Source organism: Lepidochelys olivacea, assembly GCF_965140295.1.
Source record: "Lepidochelys olivacea isolate rLepOli2 genome assembly, chromosome: 10".
Classification (NCBI taxonomy): Eukaryota; Metazoa; Chordata; order Testudines; family Cheloniidae; genus Lepidochelys; species Lepidochelys olivacea.
In genome coordinates, this window is record NC_140420.1 from 51,616,877 (window position 1) to 51,644,582 (window position 27,706).

Here is a 27,706-nt window from a genome sequence, read left to right on the forward strand (position 1 = left end):
TAGTTTAATTTCTTCCTCTAATTGTCAGGAACTCACTCACAAAATAGGTTCTTTCCAAACTAATCATCTAGATGTTTAAAAACCCCATAAATGACCAGAGCCTGGTGCCACCCTTTAACACCCCCTCTACCCCAGGCATGGATGGATCAGTGTGCATTTGGGTCACTTGCACAGGGCCCTCAGCTCAGGTGACTCCTGACCACCAGAAAAGCCTCCAAGACAAAGCCCGGAGTGGCACTGACCCCATGTGCCACGTTCCAACACCACTGCCATGGACCTGGCCTGGCCGCCCCCAGTGGACGGAGGGTGGCCTCGGGCCTGGCACTTGGCCCCACCACCGCTACTGCAACCAGGCCCCAAAGAGAGCTCCCAGGCCCCCGCAGAAAGGTGGGGTGCGGGCCTCATTTCCATAGTGCACAGGGCTCCAAACCTCTTGGCACTGCCCGTCCCCCAGCCGCCCAAAGGCGCTTTCTGGGGCATCTCAGCTCAGTGAGGGGGCGCGGGGCCTGAGCGCTCCCAGGAGGGGGCTGGTGGGACGCGGCTGCTACAGTCCGGCAGGGGGCGCCCTCAGCTCACCATCCCGCAGGGCTCGCCCGCAGCCGCGACCTGACACTGGCGGAGCGGCTCCTCCCCGCTGCCGGCAGCGGGAGTCGGCTGGAGCGGCGCGCAGGGGGAGTAGCCGGCAGCATCAGCGCCTGGACACTGCGGCTCCCCAGGGTGAGTAGCGCCCGCCCCGGGCCCCGCCGCGAGCCGACTCCGCTCCCTGCCCCGCGCCCTCCGGCCGGCGCCTAGTGCAGGCGGCTGGGCTGCCTGGCCCCCGCCGAAGCAGCGAGGGTTCGTCCCTGCGTCTCCTTGGCACAGCTCCCCGGGCGGGGGCTGTCCAGCCTGCGTCCCCAGTGCGCCCTGCTCCCCGGGCTGAGAGCGGCGTGGCGGGCTGCCCCCCCGGCCTGGGTCGGCACCTGCTGCTGGGCTTTCTCGGTGGGGGGCTCTGGAGGTGCAGCAGGGCTCGGCCCGCCAGTGCCCCCGCGAGCTCACTGGCAGCGCAGCGCCGGGCTCGGCTCCTGAGCGTCTGCCCTGCCCTGGTCGCGGTGCCTTCCCAGGTACGGGGGTGAGGCTGGACCCAGGGCAGGGGAGGGGGTGGTTTATCCATCTGGTGCCTTCTCCTGCTTGTGGCCTTTAGGGAGGAAAGGAAATAGGTGACCGGTGGGTTCTGCAGAGGTGCCAGGGGACACTGTGTTGCTGTGCACGTGGTGCTCCCAGGAATGGGCAACAGCTGACAAAGCCGAGAAAGGAAAAGCAGGGGAGCTTAACAGGCTGGACTTTATCAAGCCCTTCCTAGAAGGTGGAAGATCATCATAACACCTGTCTCCGATCATCCTGTTAGCTTCCCAAATTAAGAGGTTTCAGCTATACAGGATTGGGCTAAAGCATCAGCCTAATAATCTCTGCACAGGTGTCACACTTAGAATGCACCTACTATGCCAATATGCTGTAACTCCGGGATATGGCAATGGGTGAAAAATGGATCTGCAGCATGGTAATCCAAAGGGCGGGCCAAAAAAAATTTTTTTTTGGTAGTCCATGCATTCTCAGAATGAGCATTATGCAGCTAGGTCCTACTAAAATCCTTCTTGTTCTGGCTTTTGCCCCACTTCACTTATGCCCCTTATAGTTTTCCTCTGTCTTCTTTAGCTTTTTCTCAAATTAGAGGTTTTTTGCTACTTAATTTTCCTATAAGCAGCCATTGTGGAAAAGCACTTCTGTACAGGTTCATGACATTCTTGCTACTAGATCCCATCTACACTGGACTTCAAACAGAGTTAAGGACCCAAACATAAACGTTGTTCCACCTAGATTTGTTTTTAGCATAGGCTGATGGGCCAGTGGGGGGGTGGGATTAGAACTGTGTTTAAAAAGTGTGTTGTAGACTAGGCTGGTTTAATACACTGGCTTTGTTTCTAACCCATTGAGTGGTGGTGACCTCATGCACACATCCACTCTTTGAGACCTCTTCATAAATTCTACTTGTGTCCTCAGCCTTGTTTGTTTATGACTTGCAGGAATGTGGGGTGGATCCCTTCATTTTTTATTTCCATACAAACAGGGGTAGGAACTATTGGATTGTTGGTATCTGAGACAGTGAGTCAGAAACAGAATATCAGGATGCAGCACAGTGCACACTTGACTGAACACCCTAGGATGTCTCGCTTTAGGGGAAGATCAAGATCAAAGGAATGAGATTTCCCCATCTAGGGTTGTGATGGCTGCCATCCTGGTTTATACATCAGGGATTGAACTGGGGACGTTCACAGATGAAGAGCTAAAGCACGCTAGCTTGGGGTTATAACAGGTTCCTATCATCCACAGACTGGGCACAGAGGGAGACTTGTAACATACTCAGCAGCGGGTTCATGGGCACACGGGTAAAGAGCTTGTCTGAGATGCCCTGACCGTCCTCCAGAGGTGGGCCCAGGCTTCATTTGGCCTTCACTGGTCCATGTGGCCAAAGTTCATAGAGCGTGCAAGCCAAATCTTGTTTGACTTCAGGGTAGAAAAATTTAATAGTCAAAATCCCGTTATGTTTATCACTTGTGATAACAAAAGACTTGAAGGCAGCCTACTCAGGAATAGAGAGGTGGGTTGCAATTCCATGCTTGTCCATTCCAAGACCCATTATGTATCAAGTCTAGAGCTTTCCCCTGCTGTCTGTCTAGGCATTTATATTCATTGCTATGGCATCATCCAAACACCTTAGGATCAGTTACAATGGCAATCCAGGCAATCCTTGTCTCTGTTGACCCATAATTAGCTGCAGAGAGGACAGGATAGCCACTCATTGCGGAAGTGGAAGGGGTTTGAACTGCAGTGTGTGATCAGCCACCACAAACCTAAATATTCCAGAGTAACTTGGGAGAATGGAAAGGGGGGGTCTCTTGAGAACTAGTGGCAACAATAAGGGTGATTCTAAAACAAGACTTGGTTACATTGAGTTACTGGCACGTCTGGAATGTACCATTCAGAGATGTCTGGATAATAAGTAGTAGAAGTGGCTGAAAATTTCCTGACAAAGGTTTTTTTTTTTATAGAAAAATAGGGGTTTGGTGAAAACTAGATTATTCATGGGAAAACATCTTTGACTTGCAAAAGTTAGAAATCTGGCAAAGTGGAGAAAAACTACTTTTTCACACCTTTTTACTCTTGTATTTAAATAGGTTTTCCCCATTTTCTCTCAGTTTGTTACAGTCTTCCAACCTTTTCCAGTGGAAAAAAGGAGGAAAAATAAATGGAGGTGGAGGAAGCACATAAACACCAAAAACTCAAATGTTATAATCCTATTTTTGGAGTTTAAAAATCAGAAGTAGATGACATTTGAAATCTAAATGAAATTTTATGTTTATTTCAGTATATCAGTTTGCAACAATTTGCGTTCAGCCCCAAAATTTTGATGAAGATATTTTTCCTGTGAAACATTCCATGCAGGAAAAATCTAGTTCTAATTGTTGTGGTTGTTTACCATATGTAATGTAAAATGAGGCCACAGAAGTAGCTTCTCTGATTTCAGCACTAGGTTCAGAGAGAGACTTCATGTCATGTGTATTTGGGAAAGTGAAATTGTTTGGCAAATAAATGGAGAACATATCCAAGGGAAGAATCCTGCACCCTCTGGGGTCAGGCCAAATGATCTAATAGAGTTTAGACATTTTCCAGATCTAATTTCTATCATCCCACTAGGATTGAATGGTTGGCATTTATTATGGATTTATCATGTGCAGGCCAGTCATTACTTGTCACCTCCCTAGAATAATTAAGTGACTACAGAAAGAAGCCTTGTCTACATGGGAAAGTTTCCCCAGTTACACAGGATAGTCCTGTGATATAACCCCCTCGTGTCACTTGTTCTGGTGCATTGTTCAGTTTAGTTTAAACCCCTTTCCAAGCAACATTAGATAAACTGGAAAATGAGTTGCATACTGGAGTATTAGTGTCTGCCCACCGGGATAATACTCATATGACAATATCAGTTCAAATTCACACCTTATGTTATACAGAAAAAGCTATCCTGTGTGGACAAGGCCTGTTTTATGATATAATAGAACTCATGAATGTAAAATAAAAAAGGAAAGGGATACCTTTTAATGGTTAGAGCCACTGACTTGCTGGCCATAGGCCAATCACTTAAATTCTCTCCCTTGGTTTTCTCATCTGTAAAATGAGAATAACACCATTCTGACTCACTGAGGTATAGAGGCTTATTTGTTTGTAAAGTGTTTTGAATTCCTGAGTTAAACAGTACTATAATACTCTGAACTAGTATTAAAGCTCCATTACCACTACTGATGCTGCTGAATAGAGATTATTCTGCAGATTAAAATCTATTTTTAAAAAGTGTTCCTGGTATTTACTTTAGTTAACGCCTTTTACCTAAATATCAGGGCACACGGTGCTACTTGTTGCACAGAAAAGAAAATCTGAAAGAGAATGCATTTATGCACATACAGTGTCCAACCAAACCAGAGGAGAAAAATGAAGAAGGCTATATCCTCTGCTGAGGTCACTGCTGCACATTAGATGCAGCAGAGGTATCTGGATAACCTTTTTCGCACAATAAAATCCTTTCAAACATCAGTAATTGAATCTTAGTTTAAAATTAGCCCTGATCCAAAGCCCACTGGGAGTCAATAGACTCCCATCGACTTTTAAATGTGCTTTGGATTAGAGCCAAAATGAATAAAATGATCATAGCCCAATGCATCACGAATGGTTTTTGTGTAGAACTGCCTGAGAAATATTGGAATAAAAATAGATTGGCAGAAAATACAATAGATTATTTCTGCTTTTCCAGGATATTGTGTATGCCTTGGTGTTTAAATCAACCAAATCTGAGTGCCCAACCCTGATTCAGCTGACTTGGTTTCACTAGTTGACCTAAGGAAAAATTGACCACCTGATTAAAAAGTATTAAGGTTCTCATCCCTTCTTTGGTTTGATTGTGCTCCAAACCTCTGAATGCATCATAACAAAAATGGCATAATCTAGTTCTTTGAGTATGGGAGAAATCTTCATAATTTTCTAGAATTACCACAGAATATCTGGCAATAGTTCTTTTTATGAACAGTAAATGCCACTTGAGAGTGGAATATTTCATTCCAAAGGCATTTTAACACCATGAAGGTCATTTTATGCTAGCTTCCCCGCCCCATGCCTCCATATTTGCTAATGACAGGCAATTTGGTTCCCCAAGTGTGTGATTTATTTTGGGCTTTTACTACAGTTACTGCTGGGTGAGAGCCAGTGAGGCCTATCTGCAGAAGTAATGTGGAGTGGAGGGTTTTACAGAATAGGCTGTAGTGATAGAATGGGAAACGCCAACATATCAAAGATTGTAAGGTTTGTAGGTTGGAGGTTGTAAACTCTTTGGGGCAGTTTATAAAATGGAGTTCCGGTCCTGACTGAGACATTTGGATGCTACTACAGTATATAATACCTGTGGGAAGGCTTGCTGGTTTGACCTTCTGGAAGAAAGACGTGCTTCAAAGATCAAGAGAGAAGCTGGTTTCTTTAGTCACTTCAGAAATAGATGAGCAAATTATAAAGCTATAGAAACAAGGAAGCTCTAACCAGCAAGTCTGGGTTTTCTTTTTGTATGTGGCTACCACTGTGATGTGTTCAAATCAGGCAAAACTTCCACTTGATAACCTCAGGGGAGATGAGTAAATGGTCAGTTGACAGGACCTAGCTGTTTCCCCAGAGGTGTCTTGGGCAAGTTCTTCATTTTTAGAGCAGTATTTTCAACTTGTCCCTCCATGTCACAGTCCAGTGTCTCTTTCAGGGCAATGGTATTTTTTTTTAGCTTTGTTTGCAGTAATGTTGTTGTTAGGCTTACATCTTGGATTGTGATAAAGGGAGCAATCAACCTAAGGGAATTACATTCTTTTGACAAGTCTCAGCAGAGTTTAGTACTGTAATAGATAAGTCTCTTCCCAGAAATGCCTTGCCATTAGTTGCGAACTGCTGCACACGCTTAGAACTTTCTCCTGAAAAGTGATATGAACACGGTGTAAGGGTTGGGTTTTCAAAAGTCGTCAAGTTGCCTTTATTCTGCTCCTATTAAAGTCAGGAGGGGCTGAGTTAGGTAAGCACTGAGCACTTCTGAAAATCCCATCTTAACATCTATGAATAAAATATTTTCTCGGAATGGAAATATGTACTGTTGTACACTGCACGCCTTACAAGCTTTTTTTTAAGACACCCAACACAAGGTAGTAAACTTGTTTCTTTAAGCCCTAAGCAGAGCTGATCTTAGAACTTTTTTGAGGAGACGAAAGAATTGCCTGAGGGATACACTAGTTTGGGTGAAGCTGCTAGTGAGCTGTTTATTTTCAGCTGGAGGAGAGAGGTTTTTATGCCAGTAGTGGGATTAGATTTGGGGAGAAGAAAACAAAATAGTAAACAATGAACAAAATAACAGATTACTGAACCTTTCAGAATGCTCAACATGTAGTAATGGTAATCAACAAGGGAGATTAAGATCTCTGAAGGTGAATGGAGATGGAAAGGGAGAATAAGAGATAGAAGCCCTTTTTGCTCATCTAGTCCACCCTTGTCAGCAGCACAGAATTGTTCCCAACTGTATATTTTTCTAGTGCTTTATCCATTCTAGTTTTAAATGTCTTCAGTGTTGGGATTTCCATTGTTTCCCTTAGGTTCTACTACACTGTAAAATAGTGACCCATCATTATTTGGGAAAGGGTCAAAAGAGGATTTAGGGAACAAATGAGCTACATTTCAGCATCTCAAACTTGGGAATTGCAGAAAGGCAATTCTGTAGAGCATTTACTAAAATATGAATGGATAATGGACATTAGGCATGGGCATATAACAGGGCAATCCTGATCAGTTAGACAGCTGGAGTGCTTATCGTATATTATTGAAACGGTAAGGAAAGGAAAATGAATGATCTCAAAATTCATCTGGATCTCAAAATACTAAGAAAATAGTATTGTACAAAAGCATGCACAACAAAGATGTTAAATGTAGCATCTAGTAAGAGCTATTGGAATGTATTAAATAGTTATGGAAAAGGCTGGAATAGCAGAGGAGGATACCAGATACTGGTTCTCTTCCTCCCTTTGCAAGGATCAGTTGAGTTGGACTTTTTAAAAAAGGGATCTGTAATCTTATTTGCATCCCTTCATTTACTGATAAGGTTTTATGAGTGTAAATGTTAGTCATAGTTCACTATTCAGGTTAAGGGTTGATGTGACATTCAGACAGGAATCTTTCCTCTTGAGACTAGGGGTCACTGAGAGTAATTGTAGGCCCAACATATAAGCTTTGTTAAAACAGGCTTTCAAAAAGCAGTACGTGGCAGTGGGGGGAATGTTTCCTTGATTTTCTTTCTTAGTTTAAATGGAAACACTATCCTTGGAAAGGAATCCCAGTAACCTGTAGTGTTTGTTTCCTAATTGTAAAAACCTGACAATTCCCTTCTTCTCCCTCCCTCCCCGCAAAAAAAGAGTGAGAATAAATTGGCTAGTCTATGCAGTGGAAAAAGCAAACTAATAGCATGAATTGTGATAAGGAAGTTCGATTTGTACAACTCTTTCAGTGTTATGATTTAAGATAGTGTTGGGAACACAGGGAAATCTTTTAAAGGAACATGAGTTTCAATTTGGCAGAATCCCTTTCAATGGTTTTTCAGTATTTCAAAGCTATTAACACAGTGTCTAAAGAATTACAAATCTACTAATTTATCTAAATAGCCATGTCTTGTTGCAGCATTTAGATCGAACATAATTTTAAAGGATCAAAATAGGTTTTGATGTGCTTATGCTTCTAGTTCTCCAGTGTGCAAAAGTATTATAGAGTGAAAGACATTCTTTAAAAAGGTCATAAGAGTTGTACAGAAATACAGAAACTGGGAGTTCCTAATGTATTGCTTGCAAGCATTGGGGCTAATCCACATGGGCAAATGAGAATTGAATTGAGAGGTGTGGTAATCACAGCTGGGCCTGAAATACACCTGAGGGGTATTTCTCAGGTGTGCACTAGAATTTCTGTTAGATAAGTTTGGGGTAGTTACATTTTTACTGTAACATTATAAATATTTGTAAGGGATGTACAAACATACTTAAAAATATTGAACTGCATAGTAGCTGTAGCATGGGTCCATGACATGAGTATAACCGTGGGGTCCTGTTTACACAGGAAAGACCAAACCATATTGTAAGCTGCTCAGCATGCTCCCATTTTAAAACTTATCAGTCTTTACTGTGGGGATGTGCACTGAGGCAGTGATTCTCAACCCTTCCAGACTACTGTAACCCTTTCAGGAGACTGATTTGTCTTGCATACCCCAAGTTTCCCCTCACTTAAAAACTACTTGCTTCCAAAATCAGACATAAAAATACAAAAGTGTCACAGCACACTAGTACTGAAAAATTGCTTACTTTCTCTTTTACTGTACAATTATAAAATAAATTGCGACCCCCCCCGGTTGACAAACATTAATATAGTATATAGCGCAGTATAAACAAGTCATTGTATGAAATTTTAGTTTGTACTGACTTCTAGTACTTTTCGTGTAGCCTGTTTTAAAACTAGGCAAATATCTAGATGAGTTGGTGTATCCCTTGGAAGGCCTCTGCTTGCCCCCTGGGGTAAGTGAACCCTTGGTTGAGAATCACTGCCCTAAGGAACAGGGTCCATGATCTTGTACTTAGGTAGCAGTCTCTGAACTAAGTGGACAGGAATGAAAAGCAACATTGTTCATAAAAGAGATCTAGTCGAGGGGTCAGCTTTTTGGGGGGTATTTTTTAAAAATGGAATCCATAGGGCATTCTGACCAGTTTCTAACAATTCCAATGTCACACTTTGGATCTTGGACCAGATAGCAAGTGTGAAAAATTGGGACAGGATGTGTGTGTGAGGGGGGTAATAGGTGCCTATATAAGACAAAGCCCCGAATATCGGGACTGTTTCTATAAAATCAGGATATCTGATCCGCCTGTTTGGACCTAAATTTTTTCCCCTACTGAGAGTCACTCACATTAGCATTATCCTTTTAATTTTATTATGAAAACTCCTTGGGATAAAACACCTGCTACACAGGAATTTGAATGAATATGAACACTTAAAAAAAAAGGTTTTCAGATAGGCTTTTTAGTTCCTTCTCACACAGCAGCTGCCTCAAAAATGTTGTAATGTAAAATTAAAGCCTAGGAGCTCTGCATTGGAGAATGCTGTTCTGTATAGGTTCTTACACTGTCCTCATGCCTGTAGCGTCTGATCTCCTTCCAATAGTGTCTTAAATTATGTGAATAAAATCTGTCACTTGTGGTTTGTTCTTTGTGTCATCCTCTGCCCCAAAAATTTGGGAGCCTAAAATGTAGTTCCTGTCCACCAGAGCATCCCCCGAATTTGAACCCAATACCTCTAGCACAGAAAGTAAGGACTATTACTCCTAGGCCACCCAGCCACTTACTTCTCTTGCTTACCACCCTGTCAAGGCCCTGTGATTTATATTGCCATAACTTTCCTTTGTGCAAGACACCCTTCAAAATCCATCACTGCTCCTAAAATAGTCAGAGGCAGTCACTACATAGAAATGTGATACGCTCCTGATTCTGAAACCCCCAGTGTTGGGCCCTGCTTCTGCAGCTCTCTCAGACACTGTTACCCAGGAAGGGAGCAAGCCTGGGAAATGAACCTGATTGTATCTCATGGCTGTGCAGTGCAATAGGTACACAAGTGCTGAGCTGCCCCTTGCTGCTTTTTCCCCTTGTTTGAAGTGACTCATGTTTGAGAGGTGCCTGGAGACCAAATCCCTCGGTTGATCTGCACAGCAGTAGTGCAAGCTTGCCCATGCTGCCCCACCAATGTGCTTCAACACTGACCAACTCAATCAGGAAGAAGGAATTTCAGTTTCCTCGCCCATTCTATCCTGAGCCTCTCTGCTGAGACTGCCCATGTGGAGGCCAATTGTGCTGATTCTGATGGTGGTTTTTTTCCGTGAGATGGTCACTTAGGGTCCCTGATCTAGCAAAGCAGTTAAGCGTGTGCTTAACTTTATGCATGTGACTTGTCCCATTTAAGTCAATAGGTCTATATCTATGCTTTAAGTTAAGCATGTGCTTAAGCACTTTGTTGGGTGAGGACCCAGGAGCTTGATTCTGCATGGTGCTGTACACTACTGGAAGCCAATAGGAGTGGAGGGTACTCAGCACCACCCAGGATCAGGTCCTGGCAGCTGGGCTCACACCACCACATTTATTTCACACAGTCCACAGAACAGCCATCAGCTGATGGTAACTTTGAACGTAATGAGCTGGAATAGAGTCACAGTGAAGTGTGTTTTTAATGATTCTTTGTTTATTGTGGTTGAGCTTGTGCTACTCTTGAACTGCACAATTAATTTACCATCTTTGTATTTTATATTCCAGTCACATTATCTAGGTGCATCAATGAGGAGTCCAGGGATGGCTGTGTTCAAACAACAGAAGGTGGAAGACGTTTATGAAATTGGGGAAGAGCTAGGAAGGTAAGTGCATATAGATGGCACCAACACACTTCAGAGGGTGACAGATGCCGTGATATTTGCAGTATCTTGTAAGAATGAATGAACTATTGAATTGGTGTTCTTCTTGATAACATAAGAACTGCCATACTGGATCAGATCAATTGTCCATCTAGCCCAGTATCCTGTCTCTGACAGTGGCCAGTGTCAGATGCGTCAGAGGGAATGAACAGAACTGGGAATTTGAGTGATCCATCCCTTGTTTTCTAGTCCCTGTCTCTGGCAGTTAGAGGTTTAGGGACACTCAGAGAATGGGGTTGCATCCCTTATCATCTTGGCTAATAGCCATTGTTGGACTTATCCTCCATGAACTTACTCTTTCTTTTTGAACCCAGTTATACTTTTGGCCTTCACAACATCCCATGGCAAGGAGTTGCACAGGTTGACTGTGTGTTGTGTGAAGAAGTACTTCCTTATGTTCGTTTTAAACCTGCTGCGTAATAATTTAATCAATTGACCCCTAGTTCTAGTGCTATGTGAAGGGATAAATAATGCTTCCTTATTCACTTTCTCCACACCAGTCAAGATTTTATAGACCTCTATCAGATCTTCCTGAGTGTTCTTTTTCCAAACTGAACAGTGCCAGATTTTTTAATCTCTCTTCATACAGAAGCTGTTCTGTATCTCTAATAACTTTTGTTGCCCTTCTCTGCACCTTTTCCAATTCTAATATATCTTTTTGGAGATGGGGTGACCAGAACTGCATGCAATATTTCAGGTGTGTGCATACCATGGATTTATATAGTGGCATTATGATATTTTCTGTTTTATTATCTATCCCTTTCCTAATGGTTCCTAACATAGTTAGCTACACATTGAGCTGATGTTTTCAGAGAACTATCCATAGTGACTCTAAAATCTATTTCTTGAATGATAACAGCTAATTTAGACCCCATCATATTGTATGTATAGTTGGGATTATTTTTTTACAATTTGTGGTACATTTCACTTATCAACATGGAATTTTTTCTCCCATTTTCTTGCCCAGTCACCCAATTTAGTAAGATTCCTTTGTAACTCTTTGCAGTCAACGTGGGCCTTAACTGTCTTGAGTAATTTTGTATTGTCTGCCAATGTTGCTACCTCTTTGTTCACCCACTTTTCTGGATCATTTATGGATAAATTGAACCAGGGTGGATTTGATTTAAATCACTAGTTTGGAAGACTCGATTTAATCATGGATTTCTACATTAAAAGTGCATTCTTGTTGGTTGTTATAACCTTAATACATATTCTTCACAACTTGGAGATAGATGTAGGTTGAATTTTTAGAAGGTACACACTATACATTTTTAAGTGACTTATTTTGAAAACTTTTCAGATTAGTTTTACAGCTATATCAGAAAATGAATGATTGTTTGGTTATTTCATTTACCAAAGGTAATTGAAGTAGATATTTATGAAGTCATTGGGAGGTGAACTATCTCCAATTCAACAGGTTAATCGTTAACATTGGGAGGATTTTCTTGCCATGCTGTATTAGGAGGAGAACATCACCAGACAGACATTTAAATTGTTTTATTTAACTAAAACAACAATATTATGTATTCTGGATTTTTTTTCTTCAACAGCAAACATATAATATTTTAACAAAACAAGCATATGAATTTTTTAATTTAGTTAAACATTCAAGTTTTTTAAAATCAGGTTTGTTTTTGTTAAAATTGTTTTGAACTAAAATAGTTAAATGAAATATTTAAAAAAAATTAAATCGACTATGTGCACCATAGTCAACATGAGAAACTTAAAATATTGACTTCTGCAGCTAACTCAGTCGTCTTCTCATTCATTTTCCTGTTTGTTCATAATCTGGAAAAGAAAAACAAGCTTTCCTGCTTTTTCAGATCCCAAATGATTTCTCAGTTTGGAATGACTTAGTCCAAAGGAAGAAAATATTCTTTCTACACCGGCAGAAGAAGCTACTGATGTTAAAAGTGAAATTATCACTTCAAGGGTCTCTGAATCCAAGTGCTTAAATGACTTCCACCAGTTTACTGGTGTGACTTTCTTTAAAACATCATCAGCAAACATATTTATTGAATGGTTCTTATTCCCAAACTGGGTCTCTTTTACAGCCTGCTGCCATTATAGATTTTCCCTTCTAGTGAGAGAATGGTACGGTAGATCTCAAATCAATGAAGGATACACTCAGAAAGACCTCAAGACTTCTGGAATATGCTGCTCAAACAGGTTTCAAAGTAACAGCCGTGTTGGTCTGTATTCGCAAAAAGAAAAGGAGTACTAGTGGCACCTTAGAGACTAACCAATTTATTTGAGCATAAGCTTCCGTGAGCTACAGCTCATCTCCTCACTGTATTTTCCACTGAATGCATCTGATGAAGTGAGCTGTAGCTCATGGAAGCTTATGCTCAAATAAATTGGTTAGTCTCTAAGGTGCCACTAGTACTCCTTTTCTTCTTGCTGCTCAAACAGTTTCACTTTTGTTTCTACTCCCTGTGGCTCCCTTCTCACATTATCTTCAGACTACTTCTTTGTCCAGATCTATTCCGACCCCAACAATCTTCTATTCATTGAACTTTTTGAAACTTTGCACTTTTAGAGAGAGGTAAGGAATTGACTCTGTGTACATAAATTTGCAAAGGGACAATAGGGTTGAGGTCTGTTATTTCTCACCTCTCTATATATTATTTATTTATTTTAAAACATTTTTGCTGTTAACAAGCATGTTCTCTCTGGAGACACAAATCCATAGTCTGAGAACTGCAAAACTAAACATCTCTGTACAGAAGCCCCTGGAACCCCATGAGATTGGGTCCCTAATCCATGAACTATTTGAACTCATTTACAAAATCTTTCTTAAACATTACATGAATATATTGTCTCATACTGTAGAATTAGAATTTATAATGCCTATTCTATGATGAGATATCTTTGAGCTATAATGTATCTTAATTAAAGCTATCTTTAGATAGGTTTCTTCCTCAAAAAGCATTTTATAAAAAAAAAATCAGATTTTTTTTTAAATCATTGATTTTTGTCCATTCTGAGTTGAACAGCACAGGTCCCAGATAACTGGTGTTATTCCCAATATATTACAACAGAAACCTATTCTTTAGCATAAAATTTATTTTCAGTCTGTAGAAAATTTCTCTGTTCCAATCCTCCATTTGCTTTCTAACATATAAAACAATAAAGTGTTGCAAAAATCAAATTTTAAGCTTTAATAGTTAGCACTTTCATATCACTTGCAGTCTTCAAAGGGCTTTACGGGTATTAACTACCACTGAAGTATTACTACCTTTGAAATCAATGGGACTACTCCCATGCTGATAGTTAAGCATATGCTTAAGTGCTCTGCTGGATTTGGGGACTAAATAAGGCAAGTCTCCTCCACTAAATTTGCACTTTACAGTGCACTGAATGCAGAAGGCCCAGATCCATAAAAAGATCACACCTCCAATAATTTTTTAACATGCAGCTAAGTTATCGCCTGCTGGACATCAGACAGTTGTCTTTGATAAATGGCTGTGCATGTACATACTGTGTTCTTCAAAGGCCCATAACTTAGTCATATTAAAACTCCTCACTAAGGGCTGTTTCCCTGCTGATCCACAGGATCAGGGCTGTTTCCCTGTTTCCACAGGATCAGTGCTATGGCCTCAGCTTTGGAATGGTCTCTAGGAGGAAGCCCTCTGGTGTGCCATGGAACTTACTCTTCCTCCAGAAGAAGCCACACGACTTCACCGCCTCCTTAGACTGGACCTCTGGACCTGAAGCACTTCTGCTTCATATTGTGAACTCCAGTCAGTGAGTCCAACAGAGACAGACCCCTGATGGAGACTTGTAGAGTTTTTAGGGATCAGTGCACCCCTCCAAGCATTTGCAGTGACATTGACACAGCATTATCAAAAGAGTAGCGTTTATTAGTCATCTGGAACACAGCACAGGAAGTCCTTAGGCTAGCATAGAAGAATGAAGATTAAAGCATAGTCCATTCTAGTTAACACGGAGCCGAGCCAAGCCAAGCTGAAGTGAACTCCATTGTTCAAGCTCCCTCTCTCTGTCTATCTGAGCTTATTTGTCAGACGCCCAGGTGTGCCTGACTGCTTCCCAAGTCCACGTTAACCCCCACCTAACACCTCTCCAGTCCTTTGTTCTCCAGGTGGGGAAATACTGTTCAGTCTCCTTGCTGAGGGGCAGTGAAGTCCATATCCCTTTGGGTCATTGCTTGCTAAGTGTCCGGGCAATTGGATCTGCCATTGTATTCTCAAGAGGCCCACTGATATGGGGATTAAGGGCCAAACAGGTAGGCAACATCCACACCTCTATCTCCTAGCTTGTCCCAAGAGCAAACAGTCCTTTTCTCCCCACTGGGTAACAATGCAGCATAGAGGAGAAACTGAGACACACATAGGGTTCATAAAAATATTACAAAAAATCCCACTTAGTCACACCTGCCAAATCTTTATCTTCACCCCCAGCTATTCCATTGCTCCCATTCCCCTCTCTCAGAAATGCTCAAACATTCTGAAACAGATTAACTTTGGGCAGAGGCTGGGTCTGGGATATTTCAGCTTGGAAGGTGAAAATTTGTGACTGAAATGACATTTGTGTCTGTGTGTTTGTAATGAAAATGCATAGGTAACCTGAATTATAGCCATTAGTATCATCCTTGCTTTAATATCTTCTAGTTCTCTACTCAGTACAGAATTTTTTACTGTATCTTTTATATAGTGTCACTTTATATCCTAGTATTATGTGCTGTAATTGTCAGAACATTGTGGGTAAAAATCGGCATTCCTTTTTGGTGTGTAGCAATCCCTTGACCTTTCACGTAGTGGCACCATGATTATCTGACAACCATATGCAATACTTAGACTTTGGATCCAGAAGCATGGTCGTTTCCTAGTGAGCTACAGGAACTGCTCCATTAGATCAGCCAGAAGAGGGAACTCCTCTATGTGCGCAAGTACTCTCAGCATACCATAAGGAGACTCCATCCTCTGGAGCCAAGAAACGCACACTGCAAAACTATTCTAGCTAACATTTTAGTACATTTTTTACATCTGACTTCCAAGTGTTCCGAATGATCATGATTAGTTACCAGGGGAGGAAATCTTCTCTCTGTACAGATGAGCAATTTGGGTCTACTTACCTAGGATTGCAACAGGGAAAACGTGTTCAATGAAAGACTTCAATGGATAAGCCTAGACTCTGACTCCTTGCTTTTCTGTTACCAATTCAGACTTTGTAAGTAAATAATTTTAACCTGTAAATGCTTATAGCAGGGGAGATCCACAATGGAATTGCTTTTTTATTCTTAACAATTTCAGGATGTATTGTTGGAATTATAATGCATATAATGTCACACTGACTTCCTATGTTGGCTTTATTTTCACTCTTTCGGATCTTGTGAGGGCTTCACAGACTTCTTGTTCCAGCTGTGCATTAAATCTGTAGTTTGAGCTGGTTATCATGCCTTGATCTCTGAGCAGTAATTACAGGGTCTGTGACAAGTGATTACTTGCTTTAGTGTAAGTAAAGTAACATACTAGACATGTTCCAGCAACTTCAAGAGAAGATTTTCTTCCAGTGTTGGCTGATGGAGCTCTTTGCCAATAGCTGCTTTTAATTATTTCGTATTTGCAGCAGCTTTCAATGCTGGCAGAAACAGGTGGATAAAAAGATTCATTTACAGGAGCAGTGACCAGGTAAAGTAATTGGCAAACAAAGAGGTTTGTATGAAATGTAATCTCCATGCTTTGGCAGTTGTTCAACTTCTAACTGTATCTCCTTGACTCTATTATTTATTACTTCAGAACAAAAATCTTCATTAACCTAGGATTAAGATTGTTCCAGTTCAGATTCAACCAGCACATTCAGTAAAAATCCAGGATGTCGCAAGTAAAGCAAACACATTCATTTATTTATATACACATCCATTTTAAAAAGGGAGCATTTGTCCTTTGCTCTAGGCGCTTCTCGACAAGCCATAAATATGTACTAGTGATATGGACCCCTCCCTACAGTCATCAATCAGCGCATCCACAGCAACTGGCTATAACCCCGCAGTTGAGGATGTTCACAGCCACAGCAACTTCACCAAGCATAACTTTCTGCCCAATGACAGGTTTCAGAGTAGCAGCTGTGTTAGTCTGTATTCGCAAAAAGAAAAGGAGTACGAATTTATTTGAGCGTAAGCTTTCGTGAGCTACAGCTCACTTCTTCAGATGCATTCAGATAAAGTGAGCTGTAGCTCACGAAAGCTTATGCTCAAATAAATTGGTTAGTCTCTAAGGTGCCACAAGTCCTCCTTTTCTTTCTGCCCAAATACGCTTGCTGATTCCACAGCGAAATCCCTTTCAGCTCTAACGTGGAACCATTCACAACGTACAAATCACAACAGCCTGCAGATGGAACTCGTCATGTGCGGTGCTGTAGCAGTAAAGGCTCTGAGCTTCCCGCACTCCCAGTTCCATAGTGTGTCCCAGTCTCCCCAGCTCCGGTGCACAGAACCTCTCCTTCCCTTTTCCTTGGCCTCTTGTGCATCCGTGTGAAAGCTGTCACGCCCGCTTCACCCGTGCTGCCCAACCTGTCTCCCTCGGGCAAAGTGCAGAACACATCTGGTCCATCAGGCAGCACCGGAAAATTGAAGGAGCTGGTGGTACTTGATAGCGAAGCTAGAATAGATTATGCCAGGGGAATAATTTATTTTGATATAAATACTTTCAAAGAGGCTGCCTTCAATATGTTATCAGAGTGTGCGTGTGAAGACTGGAGTTTATGGTGATTATGGCTCTTTAGCTCAAAGGGACCCTAGAAAACTGAGAGTCTCAGGACCAAATTTTAGGAAGGGCTGGTCTTTAAATGTTTCCTCTTTCAAAAAGAAAATGTGGGGTTTTGTCAGGGGCAGAGAGGAAGAATGTGTAGAACATTCAGTTGTTCTAGGAAGAGTTAGTGTGTATAAAATGGAAACTAAATTGAGTCATGCTCTAAGTGTAAATCTTAATTCATCTTCAACTCTAGGGTCACTATCACTACCAATACCTCCGTAACTTGGAAAAAGCAAAATGACAAGCGCTGCTTAATGAGGGTGCATTGCACTTTAATTCTAGAACTCTGGATCAAGTGAGATGTTTTGGGACTTCAGTTCTAAGCTTTGAAGCTTTCAATATATGATTATCTGAACTTGTCTGTTTGCCAGCAAAAGCAACTTTGAGTTAAGTCTGCAAAGTCATATTTTTAAAATATATATATAAAAAATCTGTGTGTGTATCTATAATACAGACACACAGAGATTTAGCCTTGTGCCACCTACAAGGTATAAATGTAGTACATTTGCTTATTCTAGAGAATGTGACTTTTACTGGTTACTCAGGTATCTATTTTTACCCATGCAGAACATACTGCAGAGTTGAGAGTCAGCATTTTGAGTCCTCAGTTCCGAGATTCAGTTGGTTCTTGCAGTCAGATGCAAAGCAAAGCCTGCATTTCTATTTTGAGCTCTGAAGATGAAGCTAGAAATAGGAGTTAATTGAGATGCTCTGTGTCCTTTCAATCCTGGAGGAGGGATCCCTGCCTCCACACTGAGGAATCAGAGTTTCATCACCGGGATTCATTTCAGGTATCCTTGCAGTTATGTATTTGAAAGGATTGCAGCTCTTCGGAGCCAGTTACTACATTCTGGAGTAGCTACATTCTGGCTATGAGACACTGACAGGCGGGGCTGCAGTTTGGTCAGAGGAAAGCAGTGTCCAAGATATAGAAATATAGCTTTTAATCATCCCTCCCAATCAGCTAACACTCAGCCCTACTCTGACTTGGTATCACGTGACTGATAAGCTCAGCTGTAAGACAAGAACAACTGCAAACTTTATAACCGCTGTGGCTATGCACAGTCACCTATCTGAGATTACAGTACTGAACCCCTCAAATGCAGCAGTAATCTTTCAAAATGTGACATGAAGGTTCAAAACTCCTGGCACCCATTCTCCACCATAAACATGGGGCTGACAACAACATTAGACATGGAAACAGGATATGTATCCACTGCAACATTATCAGACACTGAAGCGTGATTTAAACTGATGCAGCTGACAATGTAGTCTCTTTCCTGCACACACGAGTGATAGAGTAGAACATTGCATATTCATGCACACTGTCCATGCATTGCTGTTTTACAAATCTAGTCTAAGTAAATTTTGTATATTTACTTTGCATGCTTTACGGACTGCATTATGCTGTCATGAGGAAGAGGGGAAGGCTCCTGTGCTAGATTTGGACACAGGTCTGACTCCATGTATCAGTGATCCTGTCTGTAATCCTTAGGAGGTGCCGACATGGGAAACAGAGTTAAAACTTTGCAGTAGCTGCATCATGAATCCCTCCCCCTCATAGTATATAAAAAGCAGTTTAGAGAAATTAAGATAGGAGAGAAATGAACTGGCTATCCAAACATAACTTCAGCCAAGGCATACTGCTGCCTACCCCTAGTCTGAAAAGAGCCACAGCTTCATCCCCAAATGGGTGGCCAGAAGATGCCTGGTTGTTAGTTCTCCACCCTTTTTTTTTTTTTTTTTTTTTTTTAACACTTCTGAGACAAATACATGGGGTGGCAGGTGGATTGCTGGACACTGTCATCTGTCTAGTTTGGAGGACAGCAGCAAGAAACTGCCAAGAACACAGCTGAGCATCAACTTAAACATTGTTCACACAAGGTGAGAGTACATGAAGAGCAAGCAATGGGACCAACTCCTGCTAGATGTACAAAGCCTCTTTCTCCTGCTCCTTGTGACCCTTTTCCATTTAATGGCAGTGGACACTTCAGGGTTTGGGCTTTTGGTTAAAGTCAGAGAGACTGGATTCATGTTAGGCTTTTATTTCCATGGCGTAGGTGGGCTTGGTCAGACATGCTATTACAGCTGAGGGGTTGGGAGCCATCTCTTCCGTCACAATTGATCAGCCTGAGAAGATCATGACCCTTGAAATGTGAAAGCTTACCCAAATATATGGCGAGAAACACAGACGCACAGTATTTCTTATTACAGCCCAGCATTGTTCTGCCCTGGGGTCAGAGATTCAGCCTGGAGATACATTCCTGCGTAGGGGATGGCTGCTCTTGACTGAGTGCGTTTGACTACAGCTATAACTGTATTTTTGATGGACTAAACATTGGCACTTGTCACACTTTCCTTTCCATCTTCAAAAGGGCAAAACAAATCTTTTGCAGAGGTTGATGCTTGGGTCTGATGTTTACCTCAAACACTCAGGTTTGCTTAGCTGGTTTGCGGCTCCCAAGAGCTCCTCTGGCCAGGATGTGGAAAGAGGGGACATGGCACTTTCTTGCTATTCTGCAGTACTGTAGTCCTGCCAGAAGTCTTTGTGATGAGCAGATTTGAAGTGGGTCTTGTGCCACTGTTGTTACTACTGAGGGCAAGAAAAAAGGCTAGACTTTTATATGGATAATAAAAATACCCTCTGTTCTACTAGCTAGGGCAGAATTGTATGAGAGCTAATCAACACTCCTACTTCAGGGCATAAGCTAACTTTTGCCTGTCCCAGGGTTAGGAACAGAGGTTCCCCATCTTGCTCCTAACCCAAAGGTATCCAACTGCGTAATTGTCCATTATGGGACTTTTACACATTCCTCTAAAGCATCTGGGGCTGGCCTTTTTTGTAGACAGGAAACCAGACTAGAGGAGCCAGTTCCCATATACCTATGTGACGGCAGGGATGTTTCCTAGAGAATGGAAATTCCAAAGGCTATTTTCCACAGAATGTTTTTTAGCGTTAACCCCCTAAAGCCCATTCAGGGGTATATAAAAGGTTCTTTGACTTCTTAATGTCACTGTTATTCACGTAATGGCAAATTGTGTGGCCCTTTTGGTTGTTCAGTTTGTGACAGTCCACTACAGGCTGTCTGTAAGCATTTCCTGTCCATTTTTTTGTTTCCTACTGTAAGTGTTGAACAGATGTGCTTGCAGTGCAGTGGCCGATCATTCTAACCACACAGAGCCCACATAAATGAGACAGGGCTTGACAGATACTTCTGTCTGAAGCAGTGTGGGCCAAGTTGTCCTCCTTAAATTATATTGTTAACACTGTGCAGTATCAAAGGTGCATAAAAGCTGGTATTAATAGCATTGACAGCGCAGCCTTCTAGAGTGGTTTGCAGTATTTATTCATTGATTTTTAAGGCTAGAAGGGACTATTATGATCACCTAGTCTGAGCTCCTGCATAGCACAGGCCACAGAATTTCATCCAGTAATCCCTGCATTAAACTCCTATATTGTGGTTGAGCTAGAGCACATTTTTAAAGAAAAAGAGGTCCCATTTTGATTTAAAGGCTTCCAGCGATGGAGAATCCACCACATCTCTTGGTAAAATCATTCCAGTAATTACCCTAGAGTCAATACACACACGCCCACACACATTTAGATAGATAGATAGATACACACAGACATACACATGTATTGTTTTGTATTCAGGTAATCCACAAATCTTAATAATAATTCATTGCTAGTAATTTAACAATCTGTATTACGTATAGAGTTAACTTATATACCGAGCATCTTAACTCAGTCAATCTATCAAACTAAACTAAAACCAACAGCATCCTCCCACTGTCGGCTCCCACACCCTGAAGATTCTGTTCATCCCCCTAAAGCCACAGTAACACCACAACACACATTCTCTCTCTTTCTCACACACCCACCCCCTCCCCACCTTAGTAATAGACATAAAACATTGGGTTATTAAATGTGCCAGGCCTGCAGTCTCATTGTCTTCAAAGCAAAAATAACAGCTAAAAGAAGTTTGCATGCAGGCAAAAGGAGTAGCTGTATTAAGTGTTTTGTATTTTAATTTTAAAGACCACAGCTCCTCTGATTAATGGATTTATGGTGACAAGGGCTTTCCAGTATGTATGGCTTTTTACTGTTTAACATCATCATCATCATCAATGGAAGGGTGCATCTTTTAGAGTCATTAGACTGTCCCCTAAATATGTCATAGTCTCATCCACAGGCTGATGTTGTCATTTTTGTCCTCCTGACAGTATTGTTCCACCTTGTGTATTACACATATGGAGCTGTCTGGAAGTGTGATGTGGCTCACAGGGAAGCTTTGCGTGAAGTCTTTCCCCTAAGAAAGCAGGTCAAACACAGAGCGCTGCAGGAACGGCAGAGGTAGGAACTTCAGGTGCTGTTCTGCGGTGCCTGGCATGAGTCGGGTCCCTGGGACAGTATCTTCCTCTTCCATCCAGAGGCCCAGGATATCCTTACCATGGGAGGCAATTCTGGGGGAAGAAATCTCTGCAGATCCCCTCTTCTTTTCCCACCTTCTTGTCCGGTCATGATAGTGGGGCAACAACTTCCTCCTCCAAATCTGATAGCTCTCTGAAAGACCCTGTGCTTCCAACAGCCTGTCATTCTTGGCTTGGACCCTCCCGCTTCCTTGGCGATAGCAGCCACTAGGGGCTGTGAAAATGATGTTCGTATAGCCCTAGGCGATATGTGACAGGCAAGTCTATGGCACTGGGGGAGGAATAATGTGCATTCACCCCTGCATGCTCTATCTTGAGCCTGTCGCCCTGTGTGGGTCCGGAGCCGGCCATGAGGCCTCCTCTTTTGGAGAGGGCTGAGCAGCCTTTGGTGCAGGAGGGAGAAGATCCACACATGGAGGGTCCAGGGGTGAAAGTAACTTAGGGACTTACCAGTACGCAGGGCCGGGGTCCTAAAAGGGGGCTGGGGGGGGAAACTTGGGCAGAAGGGGTGGGGCCTTTAAATCTCCGGGCCCTTTAAATTGCCGCCTCTACCCTGGGGCCTGGGTAGCGATTTAAAGGGCCCGGGACTATGGTGACCAGATGTCCTGTTTTTATAGGGACAATTCCGTTTTGGGGGATTTTTTCTTATATAGATACCTATTTAACCCCCCCTCCCCCACCCCATCCCATTTTTTCGCAGTTGCTATCTGATCACCCTGTCTGGGACTCCGGCTGCAGTAGCAGTGTCCGGGAGCCCTTTTAAATTGCCTCCTGGGGAAGCTGCCCCCTGCCGGTACGGTCAGCTGTGTACCAGCTCTTGCTGGTATGCCATACTGGACTGTAACAGCTTACTTTCACCTCTGGGAAGGTCCCCTCTATGCACAGATCTAGGGGGCAGGAGCTGAGCTGATGTCAGAAGGGGACCAAAACCAGAAGTTGCTCAGTATGTGTGAAAAGCAAGGAACGCTTCTGCCAACTTAGGGCTAGTAAATACTCAGGCGTGTCTGAAATCCTCTTGGCCATAGGAATGAGCAGGAAACACCTGGCTGTTTGATATGGCTTCTTATACTGCACCCTGGCCTACAAAGGGGCAGACAGGTGTGCCTTCACGGTACAGGTTACCTTTTGGTGTCTGGAGAAGCACATACAGCCTTCTGAAGGTACGGAAATCGGTGTGGTGACACAGCCATCTTGTTCCTCGGTACTACATACTGCCCAGAGAGGCCAGGAATGGGTTAGTTGGAGCAATGCTCACTTGTCACAAAAGCTGTGCTGAATCCAAGTTGGTCTTTCCTGCATTATCATCAGTCAGTGCTGTGCTTAGACTGTAGACCTTAGAGGGATCAAGTTTGGCTGCACATGCATGCCATTTCTGTGCATTTCTTAGAGGGTTTCAAACTGGGTTGGAGAAGAGAGACTTTGGCTGAAATCCTCACTTCCTGCATATTTGCTAGGATCCTCTTTTTATTCATTTTTCTTGTGTTTTAATTTTTGGAGCGAAGTTATTTCAGATATCACTAACTGCATGTTGCAGCTAGTTCATTTCTTACTCAATCGTTTGTCTGTCCTGGTATTTCTGTTCAGAGCTTGGGGAATGGACCATTATGTATCTTCAAGACCTATTATTTTCAGTGGGGCTCTGTGTAGTGGAAGGGGCAGTATATGCTACCTTGTCCTTCGCAGATTAAAGCGTATGCCCGCTTCTGGGCAGTCCTGAATGGGGCGGGAAATGAGACAAAAGATAGATTCCAACATCCAGTTCTCCAAATGTCTGAACAACAAAGGAGTTTAATACAATACAGGGCTACAAAAAATCAGTCATGATTTGCTAATGAATTGGGCTGTTCACTCCCTATAATAAAGCTCCCAATATAATGTACTGTACTCAGTGTACAGTATCTCTGCTTTAAAAATTACAACCACTGTATGTTGCCTTGTTATCTTGCATTTTATTCTCTGCAGATTTAAGGCAGGACTGCTTGGCGTCTCAGTTCCCCATCTGTAAAATGAGGATATTAATATTTCCTCTCCCCACTCTTTGCATGTCTTGTCTATTGAGATTATAAGCTCTTCAAGGCCAGGACTGTCTCTTACTCTGCTGATATACACACCTAGCTCCATGGGATCCTCATCTTTAGGCACTATCATAATAAAATGATTAATAATAAGGAAAAGAATAAGACTCAAGTGAATGTCCGTATTTTTAATGCTGTGGAAATCTGCTTTCCTGTCAGTCGGAAGAAAAAGGAAACCCTTTATCAGCCTCCTGCTACTCTGATGAGCTAAGTAAAAGGTCATTCTGGGTGAACTAACGGTGGCTATTTCTCCTGCTTCACAAGAGAAACCTACTTGGCTTTATTTGAAAAGGCCTGAGACCGAAGGCTTGATCTTGTTCTTGGTTTATGCAGTCGCCTATTGTTAAATATCCTGAAAAACTGGCTATGTCACCATGCTCAGTAGCCGACTTTACAAGGTCCAATCAGTGCATGAGCTAGATTTTGTTCTTGTGGTGTCCAGCTGGGAACTGTCATTTCATTACTTTATCAAGGCTGCTTCTGAATCTCTCTCTTTTTTCTTTTTTTTTTATACTTGTCTCTGAACTGTAAGATTTTTGATGGGAGATAAAATGTTCTTGTGGGTTTTTTAAATGTGTGAGAACTAGATGACACTGATCTTTCACGGAAGAATAAAACAGGAAGTATGCTCTGCAAATATACCCATAATTACTGTAGGTATTTATTTTGGCCAATATTGTTTCCTTCCATACTCTATGGTAGGATCAACAGGATTGATTTGTATGCTGAAGACTGAAATGCTAGTTGCTCTGAAAGGCCCAATCCCTCAGGCTGCTGAGTGCCTCCTGCGAAGTGCTGATCACTCTCAATTCCCATTGACTTCAGTGGGCTTTGTCTTGCAAGGTGCTGAGTTTTCAACTCCCACTGCCTTAGTGCCCTTTTCAGTGAAATTCACTATTGATTAAATAGACTTAAAAGGATATCAAACTCAGTGTTTTACTACCAGCAATAAGACCTTGAAGCCTGGCATACAATCAGTGTTTTAGTAACATGGCTCGCAAATATTTACTTACTGTAGTGAAACCGAAAAGCAGAGATAACTGGGGTATTCTACACATGGGAGGAGCTCGCCAACCCATGATAAGAAAAGATGTCCTAGTTTAAACATGTGTTATGCACAGCTACTCCCCAGCGATGTGATTACTTGCTGAGAGAAATTTCCTGTAATGTACATTCTGGTTATAGGTTTCAGAGTAACAGCCGTGTTAGTCTGTATTTGCAAAAAGAAAAGGAGGACTTGTGGCACCTTAGAGACTAACCAATTTATTTGAGCATAAGCTTTCGTGAGCTACAGCTCACTTCATCGGATGCATACTGTGGAAGATACAGAAGACTTTTTATACACACAAACCATGAAAAAATGGGTGATTATCACTACAAAAGGTTTTCTCTCCCCCCACCCCACTCTCCTGCTGGTAATAGCTTATGTAAAGTGATCACTCTCCTTACAATGTATATGATAATCAAGGTGGGCCATTTCCAGCACAAATCCAGGTTTTCTCTCCCCCCCCACAAACCCACTCTCCTGTTGGTAATAGCTTATCTAAAGTGATCACTCTCCTTACAATGTATATGATAATCAAGGTGGGCCATTTCCAGCACAAATCCAGGTTTTCTCTCCCCCCCACAAACCCACTCTCCTGTTGGTAATAGCTTATCTAAAGTGATCACTCTCCTTACAATGTGTATGATAATCAAAGTGAGCCATTTCCAGCACAAATCCAGGGTTTAACAAGAACATCTGGGGGGGGGCGGGAACAAGGGGAAATAGGTTACCTTGCATAATGACTTAGCCACTCCCAGTCTCTATTCAAGCCTAAGTTAATTGTATCCAATTTGCAAATGAATTCCAATTCAGCAGTCTCTCGCTGGAGTCTGGATTTGAAGTTTTTCTGTTGTAATATCGCAACTTTCATGTCTGTAATCGCGTGACCAGAGAGATTCTCCAACTGGTTTATGAATGTTATAATTCTTGACATCTGATTTGTGTCCATTTATTCTTTTACGTAGAGACTGTCCAGTTTGACCAATGTACATGGCAGAGGGCCATTGCTGGCACATGATGGCATATATCACATTGGTAGATGTGCAGGTGAACGAGCCTCTGATAGTGTGGCTGATGGTATTAGGCCCTGTGATGGTGTCCCCTGAATAGATATGTGGGCACAGTTGGCAACGGGCTTTGTTGCAAGGATAGGTTCCTGGGTTAATGGTTCTGTTGTGTGGTATGCGGTTGCTGGTGAGTATTTGCTTCAGGTGGGGGGCTGTCTGTAGGCAAGGACTGGCCTGTCTCCCAAGATTTGTGAGAGTGTTGGGTCATCCTTCAGGATAGGTTGTAGATCCTTGATAATGCGTTAGAGGGGTTTTAGTTGGGGGCTGAAGGTGACGGCTAGTGGCGTTCTGTTATTTTCTTTGTTAGGCCTGTCCTGTAGTAGGCGACTTCTGGGAACTCTTCTGGCTCTATCAATCTGTTTCTTCACTTCCGCAGGTGGGTGTTGTAGTTGTAAGAATGCTTGATAGAGATCTTGTAGGTGTTTGTCTCTGTCTGAGGGGTTGGAGCAAATGCGATTGTATCGCAGAGCTTGGCTGTAGACAATGGATCGTGTGGTGTGGTCAGGGTGAAAGCTGGAGGCATGTAGGTAGGAATAGCGGTCAGTAGTTTTCCGGTATAGGGTGGTGTTTATGTGACCATCGTTTATTAGCACTGTAGTGTCCAGGAAGTGGATCTCTTGTGTGGACTGGTCATAGCTTCAGGTCAGGGCTTTTATTTTTTCTAACTGCGAAAATCCTTCGAAGCAATGTTTAATTCTTTGAACACTGCTCTTTTCTGGACAGCCAGCCAAACAAATACTAGGAGAGAGAGAGAGTGTGTGTGTGTACACATACATATATGTATGAAAAATGTATCTTTTGTGTGTGTTTGTGTATTAGGGAGTGGCTAAGATAGCAGCCAGCTTCCACTGTAACATCTTATTTTAGCCCACTTATAACTTTGGCCCGGAAAACTGGTTTGGCCTGAAAATAGTCAGATTTACTCTGAAGGCAAAGGAGAATGTTTCTGCAAAGTGTGAAGAGAATTCAGCAAGCTGGTTTTGAGTTACAGGTCAATATTATTTTTAGGGCTGTCAAACAATTTTAAAAAATAATTGCAATTAATTGATTTCCTTTACAACACAAAATACAAAGTACACAATGCTCACTTTGTATTATTTTTATTACAAATATTTGCACTGTAAAAAGATAAAAGAAATAGTATGTTTAAATTCATCTCATACAAATACTGTAGTGCAATCTCTTAATCGTGAAAGTGCATTTTACGAAAATAGAATTTTTTTTACATAACTGCACTCAAAAACAAAACTGTGTAAAACTTTGGAGCCTATTCGTCCACACAGTCCTACTTCTTGTTCAGCCAATTGCTAAGATAAATAAGTTTGTTTACATCTATGGGAGATAATGCTGCTTGCTTCTTATTTACAATGTCACCTGTAAGTGAGAACAGGCGTTTGCATGGCACTGTTGTAGCCAGAGTTGCAAGGTATTTACGTGCCAGATATGCTAAACATTCATATGCCCCTTCAGTGCAAATGACACTTACAATTCCTTGAAATCTCATGCAGTGGTTATATTTGAAGAAAATAAGTTTTGTGTGTGTGTGTGAATAGCCTTGGACCCAATTGGACTCCCATTGATATCAGTGGATTATGTATTTTTCATCACTGATGGCTTTACTGGGAACAAAATAGGGTGCTGTGTATGAAAGAGCATGTTTCTTGGTGGGTTGCAGTGCTGTAGTTTGGAGGAAACTGAAATGGTCCTTTAACTCACAT

General features: G+C 42.1%; 1 protein-coding gene across 1 annotated transcript in view; it reads left to right on the top strand.

Annotated features, from left to right (window-relative positions):
- Positions 1-645: 645 nt before the first annotated feature.
- Positions 646-27,706, top strand: part of DAPK2 (death associated protein kinase 2) — a 79,124-nt gene continuing 52,063 nt past the window's right edge. Inside the window, exons 1-2 of the mRNA XM_084642425.1 lie at positions 646-717; positions 10,443-10,540. Of these exons, the coding sequence (XP_084498551.1) occupies positions 10,464-10,540 (77 nt within the window). The 5' untranslated portion in view covers positions 646-717; positions 10,443-10,463. The remainder of the gene's footprint in view (positions 718-10,442; positions 10,541-27,706) is intronic.